Consider the following 23,172-nt stretch of genomic DNA (forward strand, 5'->3'; position numbering starts at 1 on the left):
GTTCTTCGATGATATATCTCACAAACCATTACATTAACCTTCTACCAAAGAATTTTACGTGGCAGTTTTCCAGAATCTCAGGAAAATTTAACATTTGGTCAAACTAATCAGAAATGAGAAAGGAAAGGAGGTTGGTGCTAAACAAAGTGCCAATTTTTTTCTTCCCCCTCAACCAAATGTTGAGAATCTGAGTGTGAGATATCAGATGTAAGAAGGAGACTAATTTTAGTATGAAGATGGCTGCCATGATGACACTGGGAAAAAAAAATAACACAAACGACTGGCACACAGACAAGACAGAAATGCATGAAAACATTTCCTAATTGTCACTTCCATGCAGAGAACGCTTCAAAGTCATTGTAGCCAAGGGGCACCTAGATGGCTCAGTCCATTAAGCGTCCTGCTTGAGATTCTCTCTCTCCGTCTGTCCCTCCCCACCATGGTCTCTCTCTCTCTATTAAATACATAAATCAATAAATCTTAAAAAAAAAAAAAAGGATGTTGTCTAATGGGAGATTTAGAATAAGTGTCTATAAAGACACCAAAAATCTCAGAATTACAAAGAAATCTTTCGTAATTTGTCTCTCATCTTTTAGCACATTTCAGTTCTTGCTCATTAGGAGCTCCTGAGTTTTTCCAGACCTAAGCCTTTTTAAAATTTCTTTAAAAAGATTTTATTTATTTATTTGACAGAGAGAAAGAGGGAGAGATTGAGCACGAGCAGGGGAAGCAGCAGGCAGAGATAGAGGAAGAAGCAGGCTCTCCGCTGAGCAGGGAGTCCAACGTGGGACTCAATCCCAGGACCCTGGGATCATGACCTGAGCTGAAGGCAGTTGCTTAAGCAACACAGGTGCCCAGGAAGCTTTATTTTAAACAGAAATTTCTATCTAGCCTTTAGTTTAACTGTACAGGAGCTTGCTTAAGGCTAACTGCTCTCCAGATTGCAGACAATGTTGGCTAGTCAGGCAGTATCACTGTCTTCTCTCCATCTAGGAAGGAGAATCCTGACAGTTACAAAAAGGAAGGCTCAGATCACATTTAGCTCATCTTTCGTGAGGCTGTAAGTTGCCTTAATATGAGCTCTGAGAAAGTAGGAAGTCAGAAGCACAGGTAGAGGTCTAGATTTTTAAATAATGATAATTTAATTTTAGGAAGTACTTGAGTTTGGTAGTGATCCATTGTGTGATACAACTCTGGAGAGGAATTTCACATTTCTCAGGGAGTATGGGGGGGCAGAGGGATAACTCCAGCTGCAGGAACCAGCTTGAGCCTGGTGGACTCCCATCAGTGAAGGCAGGTTGACAGTCTAGAGGGATGAAGGCAGCTGGCAGTCGCAGGCAAGTGCCAGGAGAAGAGAGTTGCCCAGATGTACATGCAATGCCCCTTGAGAAAGTAGCTAAGTAATAATGATCAGGGCATGCAAGTAAAAGAACCCAACCAAGGCCGTGGGGAAGAAAAAACCATTCAAAAGGACTAGAGGCAACAGTGCCTGGTGTTCACACAGGTGAGAAATAGCACCTGCTCTCACCATCCAGACAGGAAAACATGAATACCAGTACTCATGTAGATTACTCAGTAGGATCCTAACCCTCCATATTGGAGAGTAAGGAGCCATAAGCTGATAACCACTCTGATTCCACCGAACAAATCTTAAAAGCAAAACCTGAAGGACCAAACTGTTTCTGAGTAATTTAACAACACTGCAGAACAAAGCTCAAGAAGAGAGGTATATAAAAGTACCCAGCACTCAATAAGGTAAAGTTCACAGTGTCTAACAGCCAATAAAAAACTATTAGGTATGAAATGAAGGAAAATATCACATATAATGAAAAAAAAAATCAATTAAAATCGACCCAAAGCTGACATAGCTGTTAGAGGTGGCAACCAAAGGTATTACAAGTTACTATATATAATGCATTCCACAGGTTCAAACACTTAATAAATGGAATATATAAAAATAACAAACAAAAACCAGACTAAACTTCTAGATATGAAATGCACGAGATGAAAAACAGCCAGATGGGGGTACCAGCTGATTGAAATCCCTATGGCACATCATAATTAAATTACTCAAAACTGGTGAGATAGAGAAAATCTTCAGAGCAGCAGGACTTAAAAAAAGAAGATAGAGGGCGCCTGGGAGGCTCAGTCAGTTAAGGGTCGGACTCCTGATTTTGACTCAGGTTACATCTCAGGGTCATGAGATTGAGGCCTGTATTGGTCTCTGTGCTGGGTATGGAGTCTGCTCTCGAGTCTTTCTCATCCTCTGCCCACTTCCCCCCTCTCTTAAAAAAAATAATAAAAAAGATATATTATTTACAGAGACAAAGGATAAAAGTATTCTTATTGGAAACTACACAAGTAAGACAATGGAACCCATCATTAAAGTGGCTGAAGAAGAAAACTTCATCCTAAAATTCTATACCCAGCAGAAATGTCTATCAAAAACGTAGGTGAAATATAGATCTTTTCAGATATACCCAAGCAAAAGAATTCTTTCCCAATCTACATGTATTAAAAAAATTTTTTAAAGGAAGTCCTCTGGATAGAAAGAAAACAATTCCAGACAGATCTATACAAGGAATAAAGGGTACCAGAAATGGTAATTATATTTTTTACTATGTAAAACTCTTTAAAAGATAACTTATTGTTTGAAAGAAAACTAATAATAATGTAGTATCGAAAACGTATGATAACAACAGCACAAAGATTGGGAAAAGGAAAATGGAAGAATTCAAGTATGAGTTTCTTCTAATATACCTGAAATGGCATAATATCACTTATACTGGTATAATATTGTGAACTATTAGAAACATTTTCTAAAACCCTATGGCAAACAAAACACAGAGTGTTACAGCTAAAAACCCTACAAAGAGCACAAAAGAAAATCATAAAAAACATTCTATTAGCCCAAATTTGGCCAAAAAAAAAAGAAGAAAAAGGGGATAAAGAACACATGGGACAAACAGGAAACAGAGCAAGATGACAGATTTAGGTGTAACTGTATCAGTAAGTTCATGAAGTGTTCTTCTCAATTAAAAGGCAAGGTTCAACTGTATGCCGCCTATAGGAAATGCACATCAAATATAAAGACAGATAGGTTAAACAAAAGCACAAGGATGGAAAAATGATATGCTAGGATAACATTGATCAAAATAAAGCTGAAATAGCTTCACTATTAGACAGAGTAATTTCAGAACAAAACATATGACCTGGGAGAAGCTGGGCATTTCATAATGAGAAACAGCCGGGTGAAGGGGGACGTAACAACTCTGAATGTTTACGCACCTAAAAACAAAGCCTCAAAATACAAAAAGCAAAACCTGACAGCGTCACACGAGAAAAGGTCAGACTTTACTATCAATTCCTTAGTAATGGATAGAACAGACAGACAAAATGCACACACGCTCGTGCTCAGAATGTTCCTGCTGTCTGAAGTAAACTCTCCCACGAAGGCTCATTGAAGAGATACGCGTGCATTTGCTTGCTAAGCCTTCCTGGGCGTTTATTGCTGAAAACCTTGTTGGCCTCCTGATGCCTCTTGACATGAGTGGACACCATGACTGACGAGGGCTTTCCCCTCAGAGACTCTGGAGGCTGGTCTGAGTAGGAAACTTGAGTTCTAGCTCCTATTATGACTTTAAAAATCCCGATACCTTGGCCAAATCCCAACTTCCTGTGACACTTGGTTATAGGTCATTAGACAGGGAAGCTGGGCTTGGGTATATATATATATATAGACATCCTGCCACCCGTCGTGTGTGTGCGGTGCCGTAGGGGAGCTGGGAGACCTACCCGAGGGGGCACGGCCTGCAGAGCAGTGATGTAATTCTCCAGAGCCAGGCGGCGGCGGTCGTTGAGCATGGCTTCCACGCGGGCCATGTGCGTCTCCACCAGCTGCTGCCTCTCGTTGGCGGCTTCCTGCTCCAGAGACTCCACTTTCTCCTGGAAGTGCTGTCGTTGCAAACACACGTCAGTTGGGGACAGAACAAGGAGGACGGGGCAGCAGAGGCAACTGTTTCCAGCTGGGCATCGTATGTCATTTCACTCAAAGATTTATAGTCCCTCCCACTTTTTGACTAATTCACCGTGTTTTATGGGCTTCCTCCCTTTCCTGTCCTCCCATCTCCCGACCTGATTTCTCACCGTAAATCATTATTTTATATTTAGTCCCCGAAGACTGATTTGACTAACCATAATACAGGATAAATTTCTGTGTTCTTAAAACTCTGAATTCCATGGCAGATAAAAAGAATTCCTCTTACTCAAAGTACTTTAATTTCAGAAAACGGCCAGGAGACTCTCACCGTTTCCTCGAAGGTAGTTTTGAGAGGAGTTCCTGTCACAAATTCTAATCATGACATAATTTTTGCCAGAGGAAGAAGCAGCAGCAGATTTTGGCCATCAGAAAGATATATATAGATACAAAGCAGGCGGCAAATAACAATAGGAGTTTTATGGAAATGAATTGTAACTTGGGCTAATTAAAAGCCAAATAGAAGAAAAAATTTAAGAAACTGAATTACTGGACAATTATGAGCCACAGACCAGATTGATGGGACTATGAACAACCCCCCGGGGAATACAACCATTCATCCAGAGATGCTGGGAAATGTGTAGGCCTATGCTGCTGGGTGAACTAGCCCGGGTTTTACCTGAATAACTGCTTTCTTGTCGGCTTTAGGCAAGTTCTTTGCCTGTCGCTCTGCCTCTTCCCATTCTCGCATGACCTACAAAATGAAAAAACATTTGAATTCATAATCATCAGTTCTTTCCCCCCCCAATTTATATTTAATGAGAGATTATTTCCTTTCTGTACTTGACATTTTAAACACTTTAAAAAATAATCACATTCCAGTCCTATCTCAAAATGGTTTATCTGACCTCCCACTAAGATGGAAATCATCTACCGTAGCAGAATATTAAACACAGGGCTCACATTTATTGAAGGAATATGACCCTTTGAAACAAAGTTGGTCTTTTTTGCTCTTCCTCAGGAAGGGCTGGAAGTCATTTTATTTGATGTGCACAAATGTCAACGATTCATAAAAGGCAGATATATATATGTATTGATTGAACAACGATTTCCTCCATTAAATTGAGTGCATTTTTAGTCTTTTGTGAAAGTAAGTTATAAAATTTAAAACTGTGTATTTTTCAAACAGTAAAGTGGGGGAAGGCATGAACATTTTATGCGTGCGCACGCACGCCGTGAACATACTACCAAAAAGACGTTACACGATGGAGGAAGGAAAAGAAGGCTTCCAGTGTCACAAGTCCTCGGAGCCACCCCACTGACGGGTAATGAGGGCCTTTTGCTCACCCACCACCATCCATCATGCACGGCAAAGAATACCCGAAGTACCTCCAGAAATTCCAAGAGAGTACACATTATAATGTTCTGAACGTAGCCAAACATATTTTTGGCAAGTTATGCTAATTTAGTAACCAGGCTAATCTGCTTGGTAGGAAGAGAAAGCTTCCTCTTCTCCTCCTTGAAGTTCACCCAGGATTATTACCCTGAGAGAGGTTCGTTCATTGACTTGAATGCAAAGAGGAGAAGTCTGCAGCTGCCTGTTGTTGAAACGAAATGATACTAGATTCTTAACCACCTATGGCTGCCTCTCCTTTTCAAGTGTACTATTCTGCTGTCAAGCAGAGCTTTTCTAAGTGCAACTCGTAACGAGCCAGGTGAAATAAAGAACGGGAAGATCAAGGCAGCAAAGTAATGATCTACTGACAGATGCGTACTTGCATATTTTGTAGACACACAAAGCATAAAAGAACCTGATTTCCATACCATAAGAGCCTATGATTTATAGGTATTTATTCCACAAGGAATCGATTTTTCTGACATCAAGATTAAAAAAGAGAGAGAGATAGACCTGGATAAAAAACTAGTGATAGAGAATTTCTATGAGATAATAACTTATCAAATCACTGTGTGGGCTTTTATTTAGGTATTTTATACTCTAGCATTAATTTGCTGTGTACGATACAAGACTCGCTTCCTTGTGGTCTCTTTATAAAAATTATGGAGAAAATAGAATGGAGTGAATTTTCTACTATTGTTGAAGAACATGTAAAAAAATAACCTGAAAAGGTCACAACAAGATTAGAACAAATGCCCCACTGCTATGAATAAGAAGAGAATACAAAAGAAAAGAAACATTATCCCAGATGTCTCAGTGTCTCTAAGAGTTAATGAAGGGCAGCCGTAGGGAGAAGACTACGGAAGACTACCTTTGCTTTATGGATAAGGCTTGCAGCTTGCAATAAAAATATGTCAATTTCCTGCTCTGAGAATATTCACAGTGGCAGTACTCTACTACGAACTCTTCAGGCAAGGAATCTCAAAGTTAGTTTGAGACAGAAGACAAATGTCTGACTGGACTTTGAAAACTGATGTCCTTGTATATCTTTACATTTCTACCATTCCACCTTGCACGTTCAGAACCTGGCCTGTAAACTTTGAGCTGGGGAACTACAGGGAATAATTATATTTATTTAGCTAATAAACTGAAAATTAACATTGGTATAAAATGAAACCGAATTTGATTTTTAGAGGAATTTAACAATATCCTATACAAATAAAACGATTCACTGATACCATCACCCTAGGCCTACTTAATGCAAGGTAAGCGTACACCGTAGGCTCAACGTCTCTCTGAACAATGGCTACCACTGAGGTGTCCCAGTAATAGATAACATTACTGCAGATTGGTTACATAGCAGACTCTGTATTAAGTGCTTTATAAAATCCGTGGGATTAGTCATGGTGATCTCCATTTATGGACCAGATTAAGTCACCTGCTCAAGGTCACGGAGAAAAAAGAAAAATGGAGAATAAAGGATATAAACCAAGATCTTTGTGGCTCTAAGGACCATGCTTTTATCCTCTACTGCCCAATTTGCCATTATAAAACATAAAAATCACATATATATGATTTATATTAGTTATATTCTTATATAGCTAATTATATAAATGTCTAGTTATATATAACATATAAATATACATACAAGTATATATAAATTACATATATAATTATATAAAAATTGTTCAAGAGCAAATTCAATGGGTGAGCTAAGTTTTCTCGTATTTGGTGACAGGAAAAGGACTATTCCTAAGATATTGATGTTTAACCTACTGAGCCACCCAGGCACCCCTGTGTTTTTTTCTAATGAAAAATCCTGCTTTCTAGAATTGCCTTCAGGTGAAATCTTACTATTCCATTCTACCTAGCTGCCTAGTTCAACTTGCTTTTAGGTTTTCATCATGGCCCAAAACTACTATTGCACATTATACTCTACAGCTAAAGTATTTTAGCTTTTCTCTTCCCTTGTTATGACTCCAAAATAAATTCAAGCATCATGGATCACGGTCGCTCCTCTTAAAAAAAAAAAAAAAAGTAATTGTGTCTTTCCAGATACATTAAATAGTTCTTTTAATTTAATTTAATTAATTTATTTTTTAAAAAAGATTTTATTTATTTATTTGACAGGCAGAGATCACCAAGTAGGCAGGCAGGCAGGCAGAGAGAGGGAAGCAGGCTTCCCGCTGAGCAGAGAGCCTGATGGCGGGGCTTGATCCCAGGACCCTGAGATCATGGCCTGAGCTGAAGGCAGAGACTTTAACCCACTGAGCCACCCAGGCGCCCCTAAACAGTTCTTTTTAAAATATAGGTTTTCATAAGAGACTCTTAATCTCAGGAAACAAACTGAGGGTTGCTGGGGGGTGGGGTAGGAGGGATGGGGTGGCGGGGTGACGGACACTGGGGAGGGTATGTGCTATGCTGAGTGCTGTGAATTGCACAGCACTGATGATTCACAGACCTGTACCCCCTGAAGCAAGTAATATATCATAGGTTTATAAAAAATAAAATGTAGGTTTTATTATATTCAAGTATAGTGGGGTCAACAGACCAGGGGACAGATGCCATTGAAAAGATTGTTACTCACATACAGTTCCCGAGAGGAGCGGCAAGCCATGCCATGCCACTGAGGAAGGAAGGAGGGAAGCCCCAGGGTGGGTTGTTAAGACAGAGGAAGTGAGGGGAAAATGTAGCCAGGAGTCTCTGGTTTCCTCAGGAAGGAATGGGTGAGTCAGGGTAAACAGGTGAAGCAGGCTTAGATTTGGGCAGTTCAACAATTTTGATATATGGGTATGAGGGTTTTCCCTAGCTATCTACTACCTAGCCTGGAAGTGAACAGGGCAGGTGGATAGTGGGTCAGAGAGTAGGAGCAAAATGAAGAAGGTATCTGGTAGAAATGGACTTTGGAGAGGTTGGCTTGATTATGAAAGGTGTGCCCGAAGGCTAGTCATTTGCTACCTCTAGGAACTGGCTAACCCCGGGAGAAGCAGTCTCCCTAGAGTTGGTAAGGCCCCAGATGTTAAAATTCCGGAGAGTATAGAAAATTAAAGCCCATGACTAATGCCATCTTCTAAAGACTTCCTGTGATCTTAGAAAATACATAGCAGACTAACCCATGGGTCCTATTAAGAAAACTTTAAGTATTTCTGCTAAATATTACCAAAATGAGTAATACTTTCTGGTATTTACTATAGAATATTAACACCAAAAAAAGGGAATGGTTGACTTTGACCTGAGAGATTTCCTCATTCACTCACTTATGTTTCCTTAAGTTTGACTTTTCCTATGGTTTTCATACTCTGAATTGTAGGCTTCAAGTTAGGCAGTAACTGACAAGGAAGTGCTGATATATATATTTGCTGAATGAATGAATGAAGCATCTGAGAAAGGGCTAAAATTATTATTTATCGTTAATAAATACAATATCCAGCACCAGGTACAGCCATATCAGAAATTGTAATTGATATCCGTAGATATAAATTAGCCAGGTTTTGAACAGATTTTTCAATTTGTTTCATAAAGAATCTGCTAAACAACAAACAAGCCATGGTTTGCCACACAATGTGGTGAAAAGAACACTGCACCGGGAGCAAGAAAGCTTCTAGTGCCAAATGTCATCTCTTGTGTTCCTTGCATTGCTTTGCTGTCGAGTGCGAAACCGGTCTTGAACCGCTGCTGCATTATCGATCGTTTACGAAACAAGGTGACATAATCATTATGGTTCACATTGCTTTTAGGTTCCCCTGGTCCTATGAATTGGCTTTGGAAGAAATGTGAGATTCAAAGGTATAACACTTTGGCATCTAATAAAAAAAAATTCATCTTTACTAACAGATCATTTTAAGGGATTTTAATGTACAACATCATGGTTACAGGGCTATGTATATACAAAGTAATAAAACCAGAGAGAATGCTGCAGACATAATTTAATTTGTGCTTATGAATTCCTGCTTTACTTAGTGGGACTGGATCTTTCCTAAGTGGCATGCTCAAGGAGGATTCTAAACACCCCAAACCATATCTTTAGAGCAAACATATAAAACTAAGACTTTATACCTTTAAAGATCTGGTTAAAATTAAAGGCCCTTTCGGCCCCTAGGCATTCATTCATCAGCCACAGAGCCCCTTTGGAAACTCCAAGGCAGAGGCCAGGCCCAAATTTCCCCTTCATTGTAAACTAAAGGACAGAAAAGTCCCTTTACCTGGGACATTCGCTCACGGTGCTTGGCTTCCAGCCTCTCTTTGGCTTTCTGGAAATGGGCGTGTTCATTCTCATCTCCAGGTGTCTCAAGATACTTGTCAACGGCGTCAGGGGTGCTGGCTGCTGTTGTAGGAACTATAAAGTAGAAAGGAGGTTTGAGAAGAGAAATAGAATATCCAATCGTTTCAAAGAAAGCTGTATTTTCTGCTTACTACAGGACAAAGAATTTAGTAGAGAAGCACATACAAGAAGTTAATGCTATTTAAGAGAACACTACGAGACATTTCACAGCACAGTACAAATGTTTCCCATCTTTCAAGTATAGGGTGAAGGAAAATCTATAAAACAGTTCATTCTGCGAGTGTAGTGTTATATTTAAAATTCTCTGCAAAACAGGCATGCACAGAGCAAAACCAGTGTTTAATACATTTTTGTCCCAGATCCCTATACCTTGCTAAATTAACTTCTGTAATCTTCAAAGTAAAATATGTTATCAATATCACACCTCATGATTCCTACAGAAAGTGAAGAAATCTCCAAATCAGTCAATTGCAGAATAATCACACCAGAGAGTAAAGGTAAATTCTACACGAGGTATTTCCGATAGCTTGACTTCAAAGCCACCTTTTGTGACAAAGTGTTTCAAACACTATCCCAAACCCCATAAATGTCAATAAGTGTGTTGCTGAAGTCACAAAAGGAGTCTTTTCTCCTTCACAAAATTTGACAACAGCCAGCCAATTCATTATACTAGTTGTCAAAAAGAAAGTGATTTCTATTTTGAATTCAACTAAAACTGCCAAGCAATATGACTGAGTTGCAACATATACTGCTAAATTACATGGAAACACAAATATCCATAAAATTGAAGAGCGTACTACAAAACAAAAATATTTTAATTCATGAGCTGAGTGAATTTTAATGCCTTATACAGTGTTCCAAAAGATTAGTAAAGATTAGTGAGAATTCAGAGCATTTATGAGCTTACAAGAAAAAAAAAAAAGACTCTGATTTAAAGAATAGAATTACGTTCAACCAAAACAGTGAAATTAGGCGTTTTCACTATGTTTTCAGGTCAAATCAACTCAAGTATTTTATTCAAAAGATTATTCAAATATCACTAGTGTTCTGCATATTTTTCATCACTGATTTTACCTAATTATTGACTACTATCTTTGAGATATGATATCCCAAAAAGGACTTAAATGAGAAGTATTTATGGCTAAATCATTTTGAAACAAAGTTCTTCTTAAATTTAATTTTATTTTTTTGCCAGAGAGAGAGAGAGAGCGAGCGAGAGAGTGAGCGCGCATAAGCAGGGGGAGGGCAGGCAGAAGGAGAAGTAGGCTCCCAGCTGAGCAAGGAGCCTGATGCAGGACTCGATCACAGAACTCTGGGATCATGACCTGAGCCAAAGGCAGACTCTTAACTGACTGAACCACCCAGGCATCCCTTAAAACGAAATTTTAAGATGTTTCCTACTGAGAAATAACCTGGAATCTTCACAGTCCAAAGGCTTCAGGATTTCAACCAAAACCAGAAGCTTGTTTCTAAGTAAGATCTTTAATTTAATTTTTTATAATTTTTATTTTTATTTTTTTAAGATTTTGTTTTGACAAAGATCACAAGTAGGCAGAGAGGCAGGTAGAGAGGAGGAAGCAGGCTCTCCGCTGAGCAGAGAGCCCGATGTGGGGCTCGATCCCAGGTCCCCGAGATCATGACCTGAGCTGAGGGTAGAGGCTTTAGCCCACTGAGCCACCCAGGCACCTCAGATCTTTAATTTTAAAGGGGGATATTTGCTCAGATTTGTTCCCTTGCTCTTGAGTCACTATGTAATTATTTTTTTTTTAAAAATAAGAGCAATTTAGGTATCTAAACAGAGATTGCTCTCAAGTAGAAGGAAGGAGGCAGCGCGTATGCCTGGGGTTATTTTTCAAAATACTTGTGTGTTCAGCCCTTCGCCTCCACCAGGGGACTGACTGTGAGTCAACAGGTCTGGGACCTGTACAGGGCAATACAGATTAAAATGCATCTGTCCCCACCTCCTGGATAATAGATGAGGGAGAAGGTACTTCAGCAGGGGAAGGGGAAAAGCCTCATGAGCTTCGCAATGAGGCACACCCTGCTTTCAGTCTTTCTTAGACTAGCTGTGACCCTGCTTCCTCACCGAACAGGCCAGCAGCCTAGGTGCCCGGGGGAAACGAGATGCCACCCACGTGTTCAGGTTAGTGCCCTCCTCTCTCCTTTCGCTCATCACATGTTGTTCAAATCTTAGAACTTAGGCAAACCATATGAAAAATGAGCTTTTATTTCGCATCCACTAAAAAGGAATGACACACAGGACCATGAGGTACCACACACAGGAAAAGGAATATATATTTTTCTAAAAGACCTTCGGCATAACCCCCATAGAAGGCCCACAAATGCTTGAAAAGGAGTCCTTAATTTTTAAGACTGAGAAGTAATTTTCAATTTAAAATCCTTTTTTTTTTAAAAAAAGGAAATCAAAGGCAAGTGTTTTTCTGCATAAATTCAAGCAAATCAATATGCAAGTATATTTAACTTCATCAATGTTCCCCACTTGAAATGGAAGCGATGTTTAGCATTTTAAATGTGCTTCCCGGGGTTTTAATCGTTTTTTCATCTTTGTGGGTACAGCTTAAACATGAACACGTTAAAGTTCTTTTGGCACAGCACAATCCGGCAGCATGACAGAATTAGGCAGACCATATTTTCCATTTTGAATAAATGAAAATGTATGAATGTTTGGGGTTCTTTTCACCGATCAAGATAGCCGTCCGGCTGTTAAGTGTCATAGCCATAACATACCATCCCCTTCAAAAACTGGAATTATTGAAGTTACTACATAAGTAGGAAAGTTCTCCACCCAACGTTTATGGTTGGCAGATTGTACGTTTTTCTCCAGTCCTTATGATTTGCAAACACTGTCTCCTGTTTTATGGAAAGGAGATAACGCTGAAATCTGAGTCAGTATAATCCCATTAACCTATGTTAAACTGTAGCTTTGTAATATTAAGAAAAAAAGAATATTAGAGAAATAAGCATGCAAGCTATACTTAATAGGATTAAGGATATTTCAAGTATTAAACCTTCTTTTTAGGGATGTGGAAATAAATATAAATACTGTATTATGGATTTATTCCATTTAATCCATTATTTCTCTTTGAGTAAATCCTTGTAAGTGGCCCTTGTTACTGCCTTTCGTTGAAGACTTTGAAGGAGCTGTCTCTCTTTTAATCTTTAATTCAAGCATTTTAGCCACTCATACTAAAGCTCCATCTCAATTAGCCTGAGTGAAGTTCTCCTGTATTCCCACCAACCAGCAAACCAGATCACTGTCCAGTCAAGGACAGAAGAAAGATGGTTCATCTTGATATGTGAAAATGAATTTAATATTTCATTATCACTACCCCGCAGCTGGTACAGAGGAAAGAGAGAACATTCTAAGGAAGAGTTTGTACAGAGAGCTTGGCTTTTGCTTCTCTAATAACCCCACGCCATGATCACACCAGGAACAGCTGCTGGTTTGTGATAAAGTCCAGGGCAGGCCAGACGCATGATAACGAGGACAGTGGGCAGGAGCAGGAAACCTGTGCCCTTTGTCCCTGCCTTTTTGAGGTGCTTCCTTTGGGAAGAGTGGCTCAAGGAACAACAGGGTACATTCCAAGGTGCAAAGGAATGGGAAGCTGTCTATCACAGGTCATTTAAATCACAGGTCATTTCAACAACGAAGAAAGTAGGAACAAGCTGGCCTTATGGAATTTACTTTGGTTGTGTTTTTTTAAGGTACCATCTAGCAATTCATCCTGCCCAGAGACCTCCGAGGCTCCTCAGAAACTGTGATCTCGGCTCACATTTCCAAGTCAGCCAAGTAATAACAGTCTGCCTGGATTAGGCTCTGCTGCACGAGGTGCTTTCCATGTGTCCTCATTCAATATGGGGGGGGGAGTAAAAATCACCCCATTACATCTACTGTGCATTTAACATAACTCCTCCTATCTCTGACCCACAAATATGTCTGAATTTAGGATTAGGTAAACCATGAATGAGGCTTATAAAGTTAATATTTAGAGCAGAAAAGGGCAAATCCATCGATATGTCTAGGGCACTGGAAAGTATTTGCTTTTGTTAATGAACACCATGAATTGGCAAAAAAATATGCTTCGCTATGATATCTGTCGACCTATTTTCTATCCAATAGCTGTTCCTACTCCGAATGCCGTCTGGCAAATGACCTCCACCCAACGTTTCAGCACAAATAGGGTTCTGAGGCAGGGGCCTGGAGAAAGATCCCACAGAGCGTGAACCTGGATGATCTTTTAGCCTTTGGCCCCTGTTCGGATAGGCTCATCTGCAAGCAAGCTCACTGGATATATTCCCCTTTCGCAGAAAACTAGACTAAATGTTCAGGGTTAAACACCTTTAGCTCTGGGTTTTAACCTCTAGCTGCCACATCGTTAACAGCCCAGCACCAACACACACGTGGGTTTTTACCTTTTCCAACAAACTTCATATTGATTTTCTTAGTTTAGTCTCATTTCGGCCTGGTAAAATATACCTTTCAATACCGAGATTGGGTGTCTACACGTAATACCAAATAAAGGCAAATGCTACAGAAAAGCAGTTCCAACTCACAGCACATTACTGGCTCAAGGTGAACATTCTGGCTCCAAAGGTTCAGTGGATTCTAGATGACTAATACTTTCCATAGATGCTTCCTTCTTGCTTTTCTGGAACGGGGGAGGTCAGAGGTGTCTGAAAATGTGAGATGGCAGCTCGGATGTAAACGGTGCCACTTTGAGTGTGTTTGTCCATTCCTTTATTTATACCACCCATACCCAATGTGAGGCACACGGGAGAAACCAATGAGCAAAACAAAGACAGCTGTTCTTACGGAATTATAGTCTAGTGAGAGAAACAATCAGTTCAAATATAAAAAAAAACAGATAAAAATAAGTCACCTTGTTAGAATGTGATTTGTATTATGAAGACAAAGAAAACCAGAACAGGGCTGGGAAGAATCACGAGAGCGGGGGAGAGGAGCTGGGGGTGGGCGAGGGGCCAGGCTGGGTCGAACTGAGAAGGTGTGTTTGGACAAAGGGCTGAAGCCCCACTCCCCGTCAGCCGGGGGGAGAATACAGCAGCGAGACACAGAAACTAGCAAAAAGGCCCTAAGAGGTGAGTGTGCCTGGAGAATTCTAGGACAAGCAAGGTCAGTGTGGCCAGAGCTGAAGGAGAAAGGGAGAGTGAAGCGTGAGGCGGAAAGGAAATGAGGGACAGATCAGATGAGGGCTGTGGGGAGACAATGCAAGTTGTTGTGAGGCGGGGGGAAAGGTATGACTGGATGCTTTCGGACGGTCACAGTCTGCTGAGGGATAAAGCAGAAGAGAGTGAGGGGTTCTCATAGAACTTTCCTCCCCCGCACTCCCAGACACAAGACAAATCACAGATTCGCTTCTTTCTCTCATCGCAAAGTGCTATTACCTAGGTGACCAGATACTAAGGAAGACATTCTTTTCACACGTGTGTGAGGGTTCTTTTCTGTTTTAAGAAGTTTGCACCAATGCAGGTCACAACGTTTCTACTTCACATTGTAATCTCTTAGTACCTGTCAGAGCTCTCTCTCTCTTTTAAAATTTTATTTATTTATTTGACGAAGAGAGAGAGAGAGCACAACTAGGCAGAGAGTCAGGTAGATGGGGGGAGGGGGGAAGCAGGCTCCCTGCTGAGCAGAGAGCCCGATTCAGGGCTCCATTCCAGGACCCTGATATCAAGACCTGAGCCGAAGGCAGAGGCTTTAACCCACTGAGCCACCCAGGTGCCCCCCTCTCTCTCTCTCTCTTTTTTAAGGTGGGTGGAGGGTGTGTGTGTACATATTTGCTTTCAGTTTATTTTTTATTTATTTATTTTTTCTTTTTTGAGGGGTGCGGGGGGAGAGAGAGAGAAATAGAAAATGCCCCATGCAGGAACTGGGGGGAGAGGGAGACAGAGAATCCCAAGCAGGATCCACACCCAGCACAGAGCACCCCAGTGCGGGGCTTGATCTCACAACCCTGAGTTCATGACCTGAGCTGGAAATCAAGAGCTTAACCGCCTGAGCCACCCAGGGGCCCCCTTGCTTTGAGTTGCTTTGAACCCCAGTGCTGTCCCCAATGTTCCCATAACAAAACATAACCACCATCACTGGGGATGCGATGTCAATGAAATATTTCCCTTCCAGCATTTTCCCCTGAGAACACTATACTTTTTAGGGAAGTTACTTCAAAAGTTACTTCAAAAGGAAGTAACTGCACAAAAATCACTCCCTTTGCCTCTTTGGAGGACCTCTGTAGGAGACACATGATCCATTTCAGCCAATAAATCAAAGTTTATGCCACGTTTTTAGTTCATTTCAGTTCTGACTGTATCACTATGCAGTTCTCCATTTCATGCCAGGCAACAACAATGTGGAGTCGAAACACTACAGGCATCGAGAAAAACGGCCCCTATCATTTTGATATTTGCTTGATTCCTCAACCTCGAGGAGAAGCATAATGTTATAGTCAAGAAGGGCTTAGGATACAAAAGGAGTGATAACCTCACCTTCAAACAGTAATGAGCTGGACGACTTCCACCAGGCCACGGGGCAGAATGTTTCCCCCAACAGAGGCCTGTGAATGGCATTGAGTCAATATACTACTGTTAGACTCTAACAAGAAAATGTGGTTAGTCTCCTTTCGTCAGGAGAAAGGCAATTTATCTCTACAGCGCTGACAAGAGAAGATGAAAGTAAATTAAGACCCATACCAGTCACTGCTTTATCATCGGCAACGCGATTTTACACAGAGCCCGCAACGGGGCGACTTGAAACGGCTGTGAGCATATTCGAGGTGGCAAAGAGGCTCATTCACAGAGTGGTGAAATATGAACCTATAAATAAAGATTTTAGGTGGAAATTTAATCTGGAAACAAGGCAGAGCTTGCAGATGGCCACCCTGACGTTAACGAAAAGGAAAAAAAAAAAGTCTTTCCATTTCTCTAATTCTAAAATAACTAAAGTCCCAACCATGTTCTGAACTCAAATGTGTATCGCAACCACCAAGTCCAAGTGAAAGAAGCCACTTGTAATGTGAAAATACCGTGTGACCCTTAAATATGGGCCTAGACCCTCTAAAAACAGGAAAGAACAAAGAACAAAAGCTCTTCTCTCCCCGCCGCACCCTCACTTCAGGCTTGTGGTTTTTTTTTTTTTTTTTTTAAAGATTTCATTTATTTATTTGACACAGAGAGAGAGCATAAACAGGCAGACAGGCAGGCAGAGGGAGAGGGAGAAGCAGGCTCTCAGCTGAGCAGGGAGCCTGATGGGGGCTCGATCCCAGGACCTTGGAATCAGGACCTGAACTAACGGCAGCCGCTTACCCAACTGGGTAGCTCAGTTTTAGAGCCAATGGGATCAATGTTGGCAGACAGTCCGTGCGTATGTCCTGCGGACATAAGGTAATAAAAATGTGGCTCAGCACTCAACAGAGGGGTTCAAAAAGTCAGAATCTGCAGCATGATCTACTTTCAAAAAACTGCAGCAGGAAAAGTCAGATTGAGCTGTTAACCTCTGTGGAGGTCTTAAGGATAAAACCAATTTCATCAGGCTCTGGCCTTCCACACCAGTCTCTCCCTACATTTGTATGTTTTACTTTATATTTATTGTTCCTTAATCCCATCACATGCCTGGGTCTCATCTCATCAATAAAACTGTCAAGTTATTGGAAGCAGGGAACCTGGTCTGCTTGGCTCGTGTCCCTCAAAATACCCAACTTAGCACTAGCACCTCCTGAGCTCAGAAGCAACAGCTTTATTAACAGAGCTTAACATAATGATCTTCTTTTTGTAAATAATGTTTTTTTGGAGCACAGCCCTGTATGTTTACCTACTGTATATAGCTGCTTTCGTGCTACGATTCCAAGTTGGGTATGTATGACAGAGACCATACGGCCTGCAAAAAACCTGCAAAACCTAAAATATCGACTCTCTGGTCTATTATGGAAAACTTTTGCCAAACCTTTTATTAAACTACCTACACTTCTTTGGAAATAGCTGAAGAACAGAGTACAATTATAACGAGCATTTTTTACTGTTCTGAGTAAATGAGCTTTGAATTTTTTTTTTTTTTTAAATGCTGGTTTGCTGAGCAAATCGATTCCTGTCCATCTTAGGGATTTGTTCCTATGATAGTATGATAGCTTGGAGGAAGAGGCCATTTTTCCATCTGCTCATTTCTCGATACCAAAGATGTGGCTTCTCCTATGTGTCAATCTAATAGATTTTACTGTCACTGAGGTGGTATGTAATTTAATGCACTTCCACATCTTTTTAATGATTTTAATTACCGCTAATAATGCCTGGCAGTTTTATAAAAAAATCATAATTCCATTAGTACTCGAGAATGTGCTAATAGGAACTAATATTTGCTATTTTGCAATCGGAAGAACAAGTACAGCGTGACTGAGAACAATGGTTCAAATCTGGCCAAAAACTGAATGCCCGAGCGTTAGGACAGGATATGACAACTCTGGGGTGAAGGTGGCACATTCCAGTCAAAGGCTGCACAGTGAGTTTGCAAACTGTGAGCTTCGCAGGCAGCAGCCTTAGAACTTGGAGATGGTGATTTGGCCTAATTTAAGATGTCCTCATTATTTTTGTATTCTGTGGAAGTATGTTAGTCTATTCTATCTCGACCATTTTGATAGGAGTAAAAAACAATCTTTTCCCTTTCTGGATTCTGCATGAGGCCCGATCTAGCCTTTGCAGAGACCCTAAGGCCATAAACATGATCCCAAGGTACATCCTAGATGCCAAGAGATCTGCGTGGTAAGGCCACGTGGCATCACCAAAGACGGCCGTTCTCTAGCATATGCTGGGATTCTGCGAAACGGGATAGGGGGCGGGTCATGGGGGAACCATCAACTTCCGACCCAGGGATTTGCTGGGTTAGTTTCCCTAATAGCACTCACATTAGAGTAGAAAGACTACAAGACCTCTAACTACCCTACACTCAGCGTAGCAATATCTACCCTACCTTGTACACACTGAGAGCCAGGGTAGTGGTCTAACAACCTCATTAACATCTGTCAAGAACTGGAGGCTCCTGACATTCAACACATCCACAGGCCCTCAAGTTCATGGAAAGCATTCCTGTTTATACCAGCTTAGTTATATCTTTGAATCAGATGTGGGCTCACTTAGTCTAGATCAGAGGCTCTCAGTGGGGGGTAGGGGGGTGATTTTTACCTCTCCCTGCCCCAGGACACAATTTGGCAAAGTCTGGAGACAGATGAAGTTATTATAGTTGGGGTGGTATTACTGGGGTGGTAATACTGGCATTTTGTGGGTAGAGGCTAGATATGCTGCTAAACATTGTCCATACACAGGACAGCATCTGCAAGAATAAATTAGCCCCAAACGTCAGTAGTGTCAAGATTGAGAGACCTTGGTTTAGGTATGGTCTGTGTCACAACTTGCTGCAAGAAGAGAGCCGAAGATGGGTCATTTGTCGTTCTCTTTGGCCAGACCCTTTGGTGCCTTTAGCTGACTAAATCCGGCCTGATCCTTTGTGTGACATTAAATGCCATTAAGGAATCAGTCGGTTTGTCTTTTGAGATGCAATCTGATGGGAAGAATGCTAGGGAAAAAAAAATCATTCTCTCTTATTCAGAACACAAACTAATCAATAAATATTTATATACTGACCTAAGATTAGTTGTTATTCACAAACACAAATGGACAGACACCAGATTAATGTCAGAAACAACTCTGGTATCATTGGGTACTTCATCTCCAACAGGAAAAAGATCTTATAAAGGATTCAAATCCATAAGTTTATGAGTAAAATGAAATCTCTTAGCCTCTTATTTCTCTCTTTTTTAATCTGTGGTTTAGATCCTTATCTACAACAACAAAATCTAAAAAAAAACCCCCACGTTCCTTAAAATTGCAATAACCAAAGTTGGTTTTTATAACACAGATTTAAAATCTAGAAATATATGATCATAATATGTTTTTACAGGAACATGATTGCATTTATACTGTAGACCATTGCATATTTTCCCCACATATGCAATGTTAACATCAGTTTAACTAAGGAGCTTTTTCTATCTCATTTCATATTTATTATTTGACTAGAAGCAACTCCAACTGAGAAACCCATAAACAACCACTTTGTTGAAGAGAGACCCTCCAACGAAGCCCTAGGCTGGTGAAGGAGGCAAATCAAATAGGCTAGCTCACCTTCTTGTTGGGCTCATTTCTCAGACTACATTCTGCTATCTGCACTTGACCTCCAGATGACCGTGACTTCTTTAATTCCAATGTGAAACTCCGCTATAAATAAGATAGCATCGTTGCACAGGCTATAAATAACTAGACATTACAAGCTTTCTCTAGTCTGTTTGTACTAGCACTGCAGAACCCTCCACTTGCCGTGATGAACAGTCTCTGTAGGTAGACAGGAAAATAGAGCTGCCAAAACCACTTCAACCTCCTAGGCTGGAAATGTGTCATGATCCCAAACACACTCCAAGTAGTTGGAGAATATTACTGGAAAATAGAAAATAATGAGAGATTTTCAAGGTCTGTTTGGAAGAGCTGAGGACTGAAGAAGTTCATGAAAGTAAAAGAAATTTTGTAAAATATATTTCTTAAAGATTTTATTTATTTATTTGAGAGAGAGAGAGTGAGAGAGAGCACACACACGTGGGGGCAGAGGGAGAGAGCACCCAGTCCCGATGTGGGGCTCTCTCTCACACCACGGAGATCACACCCTGAGCCAAAATCAAGAGTCGGACACTTAATCACCTGAGCCACACAGAGGCCCTCAGGAAAATAAGGTTATCAAGTAATCATTTCTGTTAATTAATAAGAATGGAAAAAATCTAATTCTTTTATATGCTAACATGATATAAAATATTTTTTCTATGAAAGGGGGAAAATATATTTATTGAGAGATGCTATATTCAGTGCATTTAGAAAAAGGTTTTTAATATTCTTCCTCTTTCTGTTATTTTCTGTATTCTTAAAATACACTCTGAACTTTAAATGTAATTTTTCTAACCTAAAAAACAATCAAATCCTTGGTTGTACGGAGTGCAGTGTATAGCCGCAAATTCATTTATGTTTCAAAGCTGGTCCTGCCACATTTTGATGGCTCTCGCGGCCTCATTTTCTCCTATGTATAAAGGACATGAAGGAAATGCCCACAAAGTGCTCCTGAGAAAAATAAATGATCCGTGAAAATGCCTGGTAAATTGCAACCCGCCACGAAGATCAATATATTATTAATCCTACAGTGTAAATACCCAGTTTTCTCTGGTCCTGTGTCGACTCACTTGTCATAGTTTTGATGGCGTTAGGAAAAAAATGCTTTGTCACAGTCACAGAAAGTACATTGATTGTAGTAGTAAAACCCCTATATCCTTCCAAAGTTATATATAAAGTGAATGGATTTGAATCTTATGGTGGTCATTAAAAAATTTTTATGGTCGATGATGAAATTATTATATAATTCTCTATTATTTAGCTTTTTAAATTTTATTTATCTTCTAAAGATTTTATTTCAAAGATTTTATTTATTTATATGAGAGAGAGAGCATGCGCAGGAGCAGGGGCAGGGGGAGAGGGAGAGAGAAGCAGTCTCCCCCATTGTGCAGGGAGGCTCATTCCCAGGGCCCTGGAATCATGACTTGAGCTGAAAGCAGATGTTTAACTGACTGAGCTACCGAGGTGCCCCTAAGATTTATTTATTTTTGGTGGGGGGGGAGAGAGAGAGAGAGGGAGAGAGAATGTGCACATGTGCAGAGGAACAGAGGTAAAGAGAGAAGGAAAGCAGCAGACTACTTGCCCAATGGAAGGCTTAATCTTACGACTCATGAGATTATGACCCGAGTGGAAATCAAGGGTTAGATTCTGGGCACCTGGGTGGCTTAGTCATTAAGAGTCTGCCTTCGGCTCTGGTCATGATCCCAGGGTCCTGGGATCCCTGGGATCGTGTCCCATATTGGGCCCCCTGCTTGGCGGCAAGAAGCCTGCTTCTCCCTCTCCCATTCACCCTGCTTGTGTTCCCTTTCTCGCTGTGTCTGTCAAATAAGTTAATAAAACCTAAAAAAAGAGAGAGAGAGAGAGAGAGAGAGAGAGTCGGATGTTTAACCTACTGAGCCACCCAGGTGCCACTTATTTATATATTTTTTAAAAAGATCTATTTGGAGACCAGGTTTTTTTTCAGGATAATATAAATAAATGCTAATTTTCATTACATCTGAACTACTACTGAAATTGTATCTCTTTTTCCAACAACCATAAGCATCAATAGTGTGTGTGTGTGTGTGAGTGTGTGTGAGTGTGTGTGTGTGTGCGTGTGTGAGATCCCTAGCCTAAAAACGCATAAATCTATTTTTGGATATAATCCATATTTTAAAATAAGTACTAGAATGTTTAACACCACATTTTAAAAGCAAGCTAGACTAATACGCCAAGTGGAATCATCACAAGACACAGACATTCTAAGGTTGGTTAATGCAAGATTTCTTTAGATGAATCTTCTATAACCATATGATAAAACTCGAAGTCAGGCACTTCTGTCCCAGTAGTGTGCATTCACAGAGAGGAAGAAGAGGTGGTTAGGAAATTTAGACGGGCTCTTTCACTTCCTAAGGCTTCACATGTGCCTTACAACACAGAACTGAAGTCTGTGCATATACATTAGTCTATGAGTTAGTACAATGCATGCATATTATGTATTTTTCTAGGAAACAAGTCACTTATACATCTGTGGCCTCTCAAACGGTGGCATCATGACAGCTTTAGGAAATAAAATAGTGATGCCAACTAAAACACAATAATATATATACACGATACATAACAAAACCACACTGAATTGAAAAAAAAAATGATCAGAAATAGAAGTTTAGTCAGTGCTCTTAGCCCGGGATTTCAAGTTGTCTGGCAAAATTGCACATAATTACAAAGCAAAGGAATGGAAATAAACATTTTATTGAAAGACAGGTGTTGGAGACACATAAAACCATGCAAAGAAAGTGATGATCTGGAGTTATAACCCAGCCATGCACTGGACTATGTCCTCCCCGCCCCAGCCCCCTCCAGTGAACGACAACATACGTTTAACAGCATCTTGGGGAAGAGGTTCCTGGGTAGTCTTGAGTAAACTTTGGGACACTATGAAGAAAATAAAAGAACGTAACTAAAAACAAAAAATAGAAACACGCAAATGATGGTCGAAACTTACATGATTCCACTGACCAAAGGGAAAAACAAAAAGAAAAATATTGGAAAAAAAGCAAAACTAAACAAATACCCTGAGGTTGGGCCCCAGCACAGAACCAAAGTAAACACAAACCTAAGAGATTTACTTCCACAGTAATACCTTAGAGTGCTGGGTATTTGGTCTTCAATAGCATTTCCAAGTAACCTGTTGAAGATTTCCTGCTCTCTTTTTCCCTCCTTAGTGCCAAGCATCTCCAGTTCCCAAGGATTCACACGGATCCCCCATTCACAGGGCACCTCCAGCTCCCAGCACGGGCCATGTGTTATTTT

The 23,172-nt window shown here is 40.4% G+C and overlaps 1 protein-coding gene across 7 annotated transcripts in view; it reads right to left on the reverse strand.

Annotated features, from left to right (window-relative positions):
* Positions 1 to 23,172, reverse strand: part of APP (amyloid beta precursor protein) — a 263,764-nt gene that overhangs the window by 77,074 nt on the left and 163,518 nt on the right. For 4 of the 7 annotated variants that reach the window (XM_032353260.1, XM_032353250.1, XM_032353236.1 and 1 more), the window contains 3 exons: positions 9,575 to 9,708; positions 4,656 to 4,730; positions 3,796 to 3,954 (listed from right to left, as the gene is read on the reverse strand). In XM_032353260.1, coding sequence (XP_032209151.1) covers positions 3,796 to 3,954; positions 4,656 to 4,730; positions 9,575 to 9,708 — 368 coding nt within the window. Of the gene's footprint in view, positions 1 to 3,795; positions 3,955 to 4,655; positions 4,731 to 9,574; positions 9,709 to 22,737; positions 22,795 to 23,172 lie in introns of all 7 variants that reach the window. The other 3 variants (XM_032353243.1, XM_032353227.1, XM_032353222.1) reach the window with 1 other exon arrangement.

Source organism: Mustela erminea, chromosome 1 (genome assembly GCF_009829155.1).
Source record: "Mustela erminea isolate mMusErm1 chromosome 1, mMusErm1.Pri, whole genome shotgun sequence".
Taxonomy (NCBI): Eukaryota; Metazoa; Chordata; class Mammalia; order Carnivora; family Mustelidae; genus Mustela; species Mustela erminea.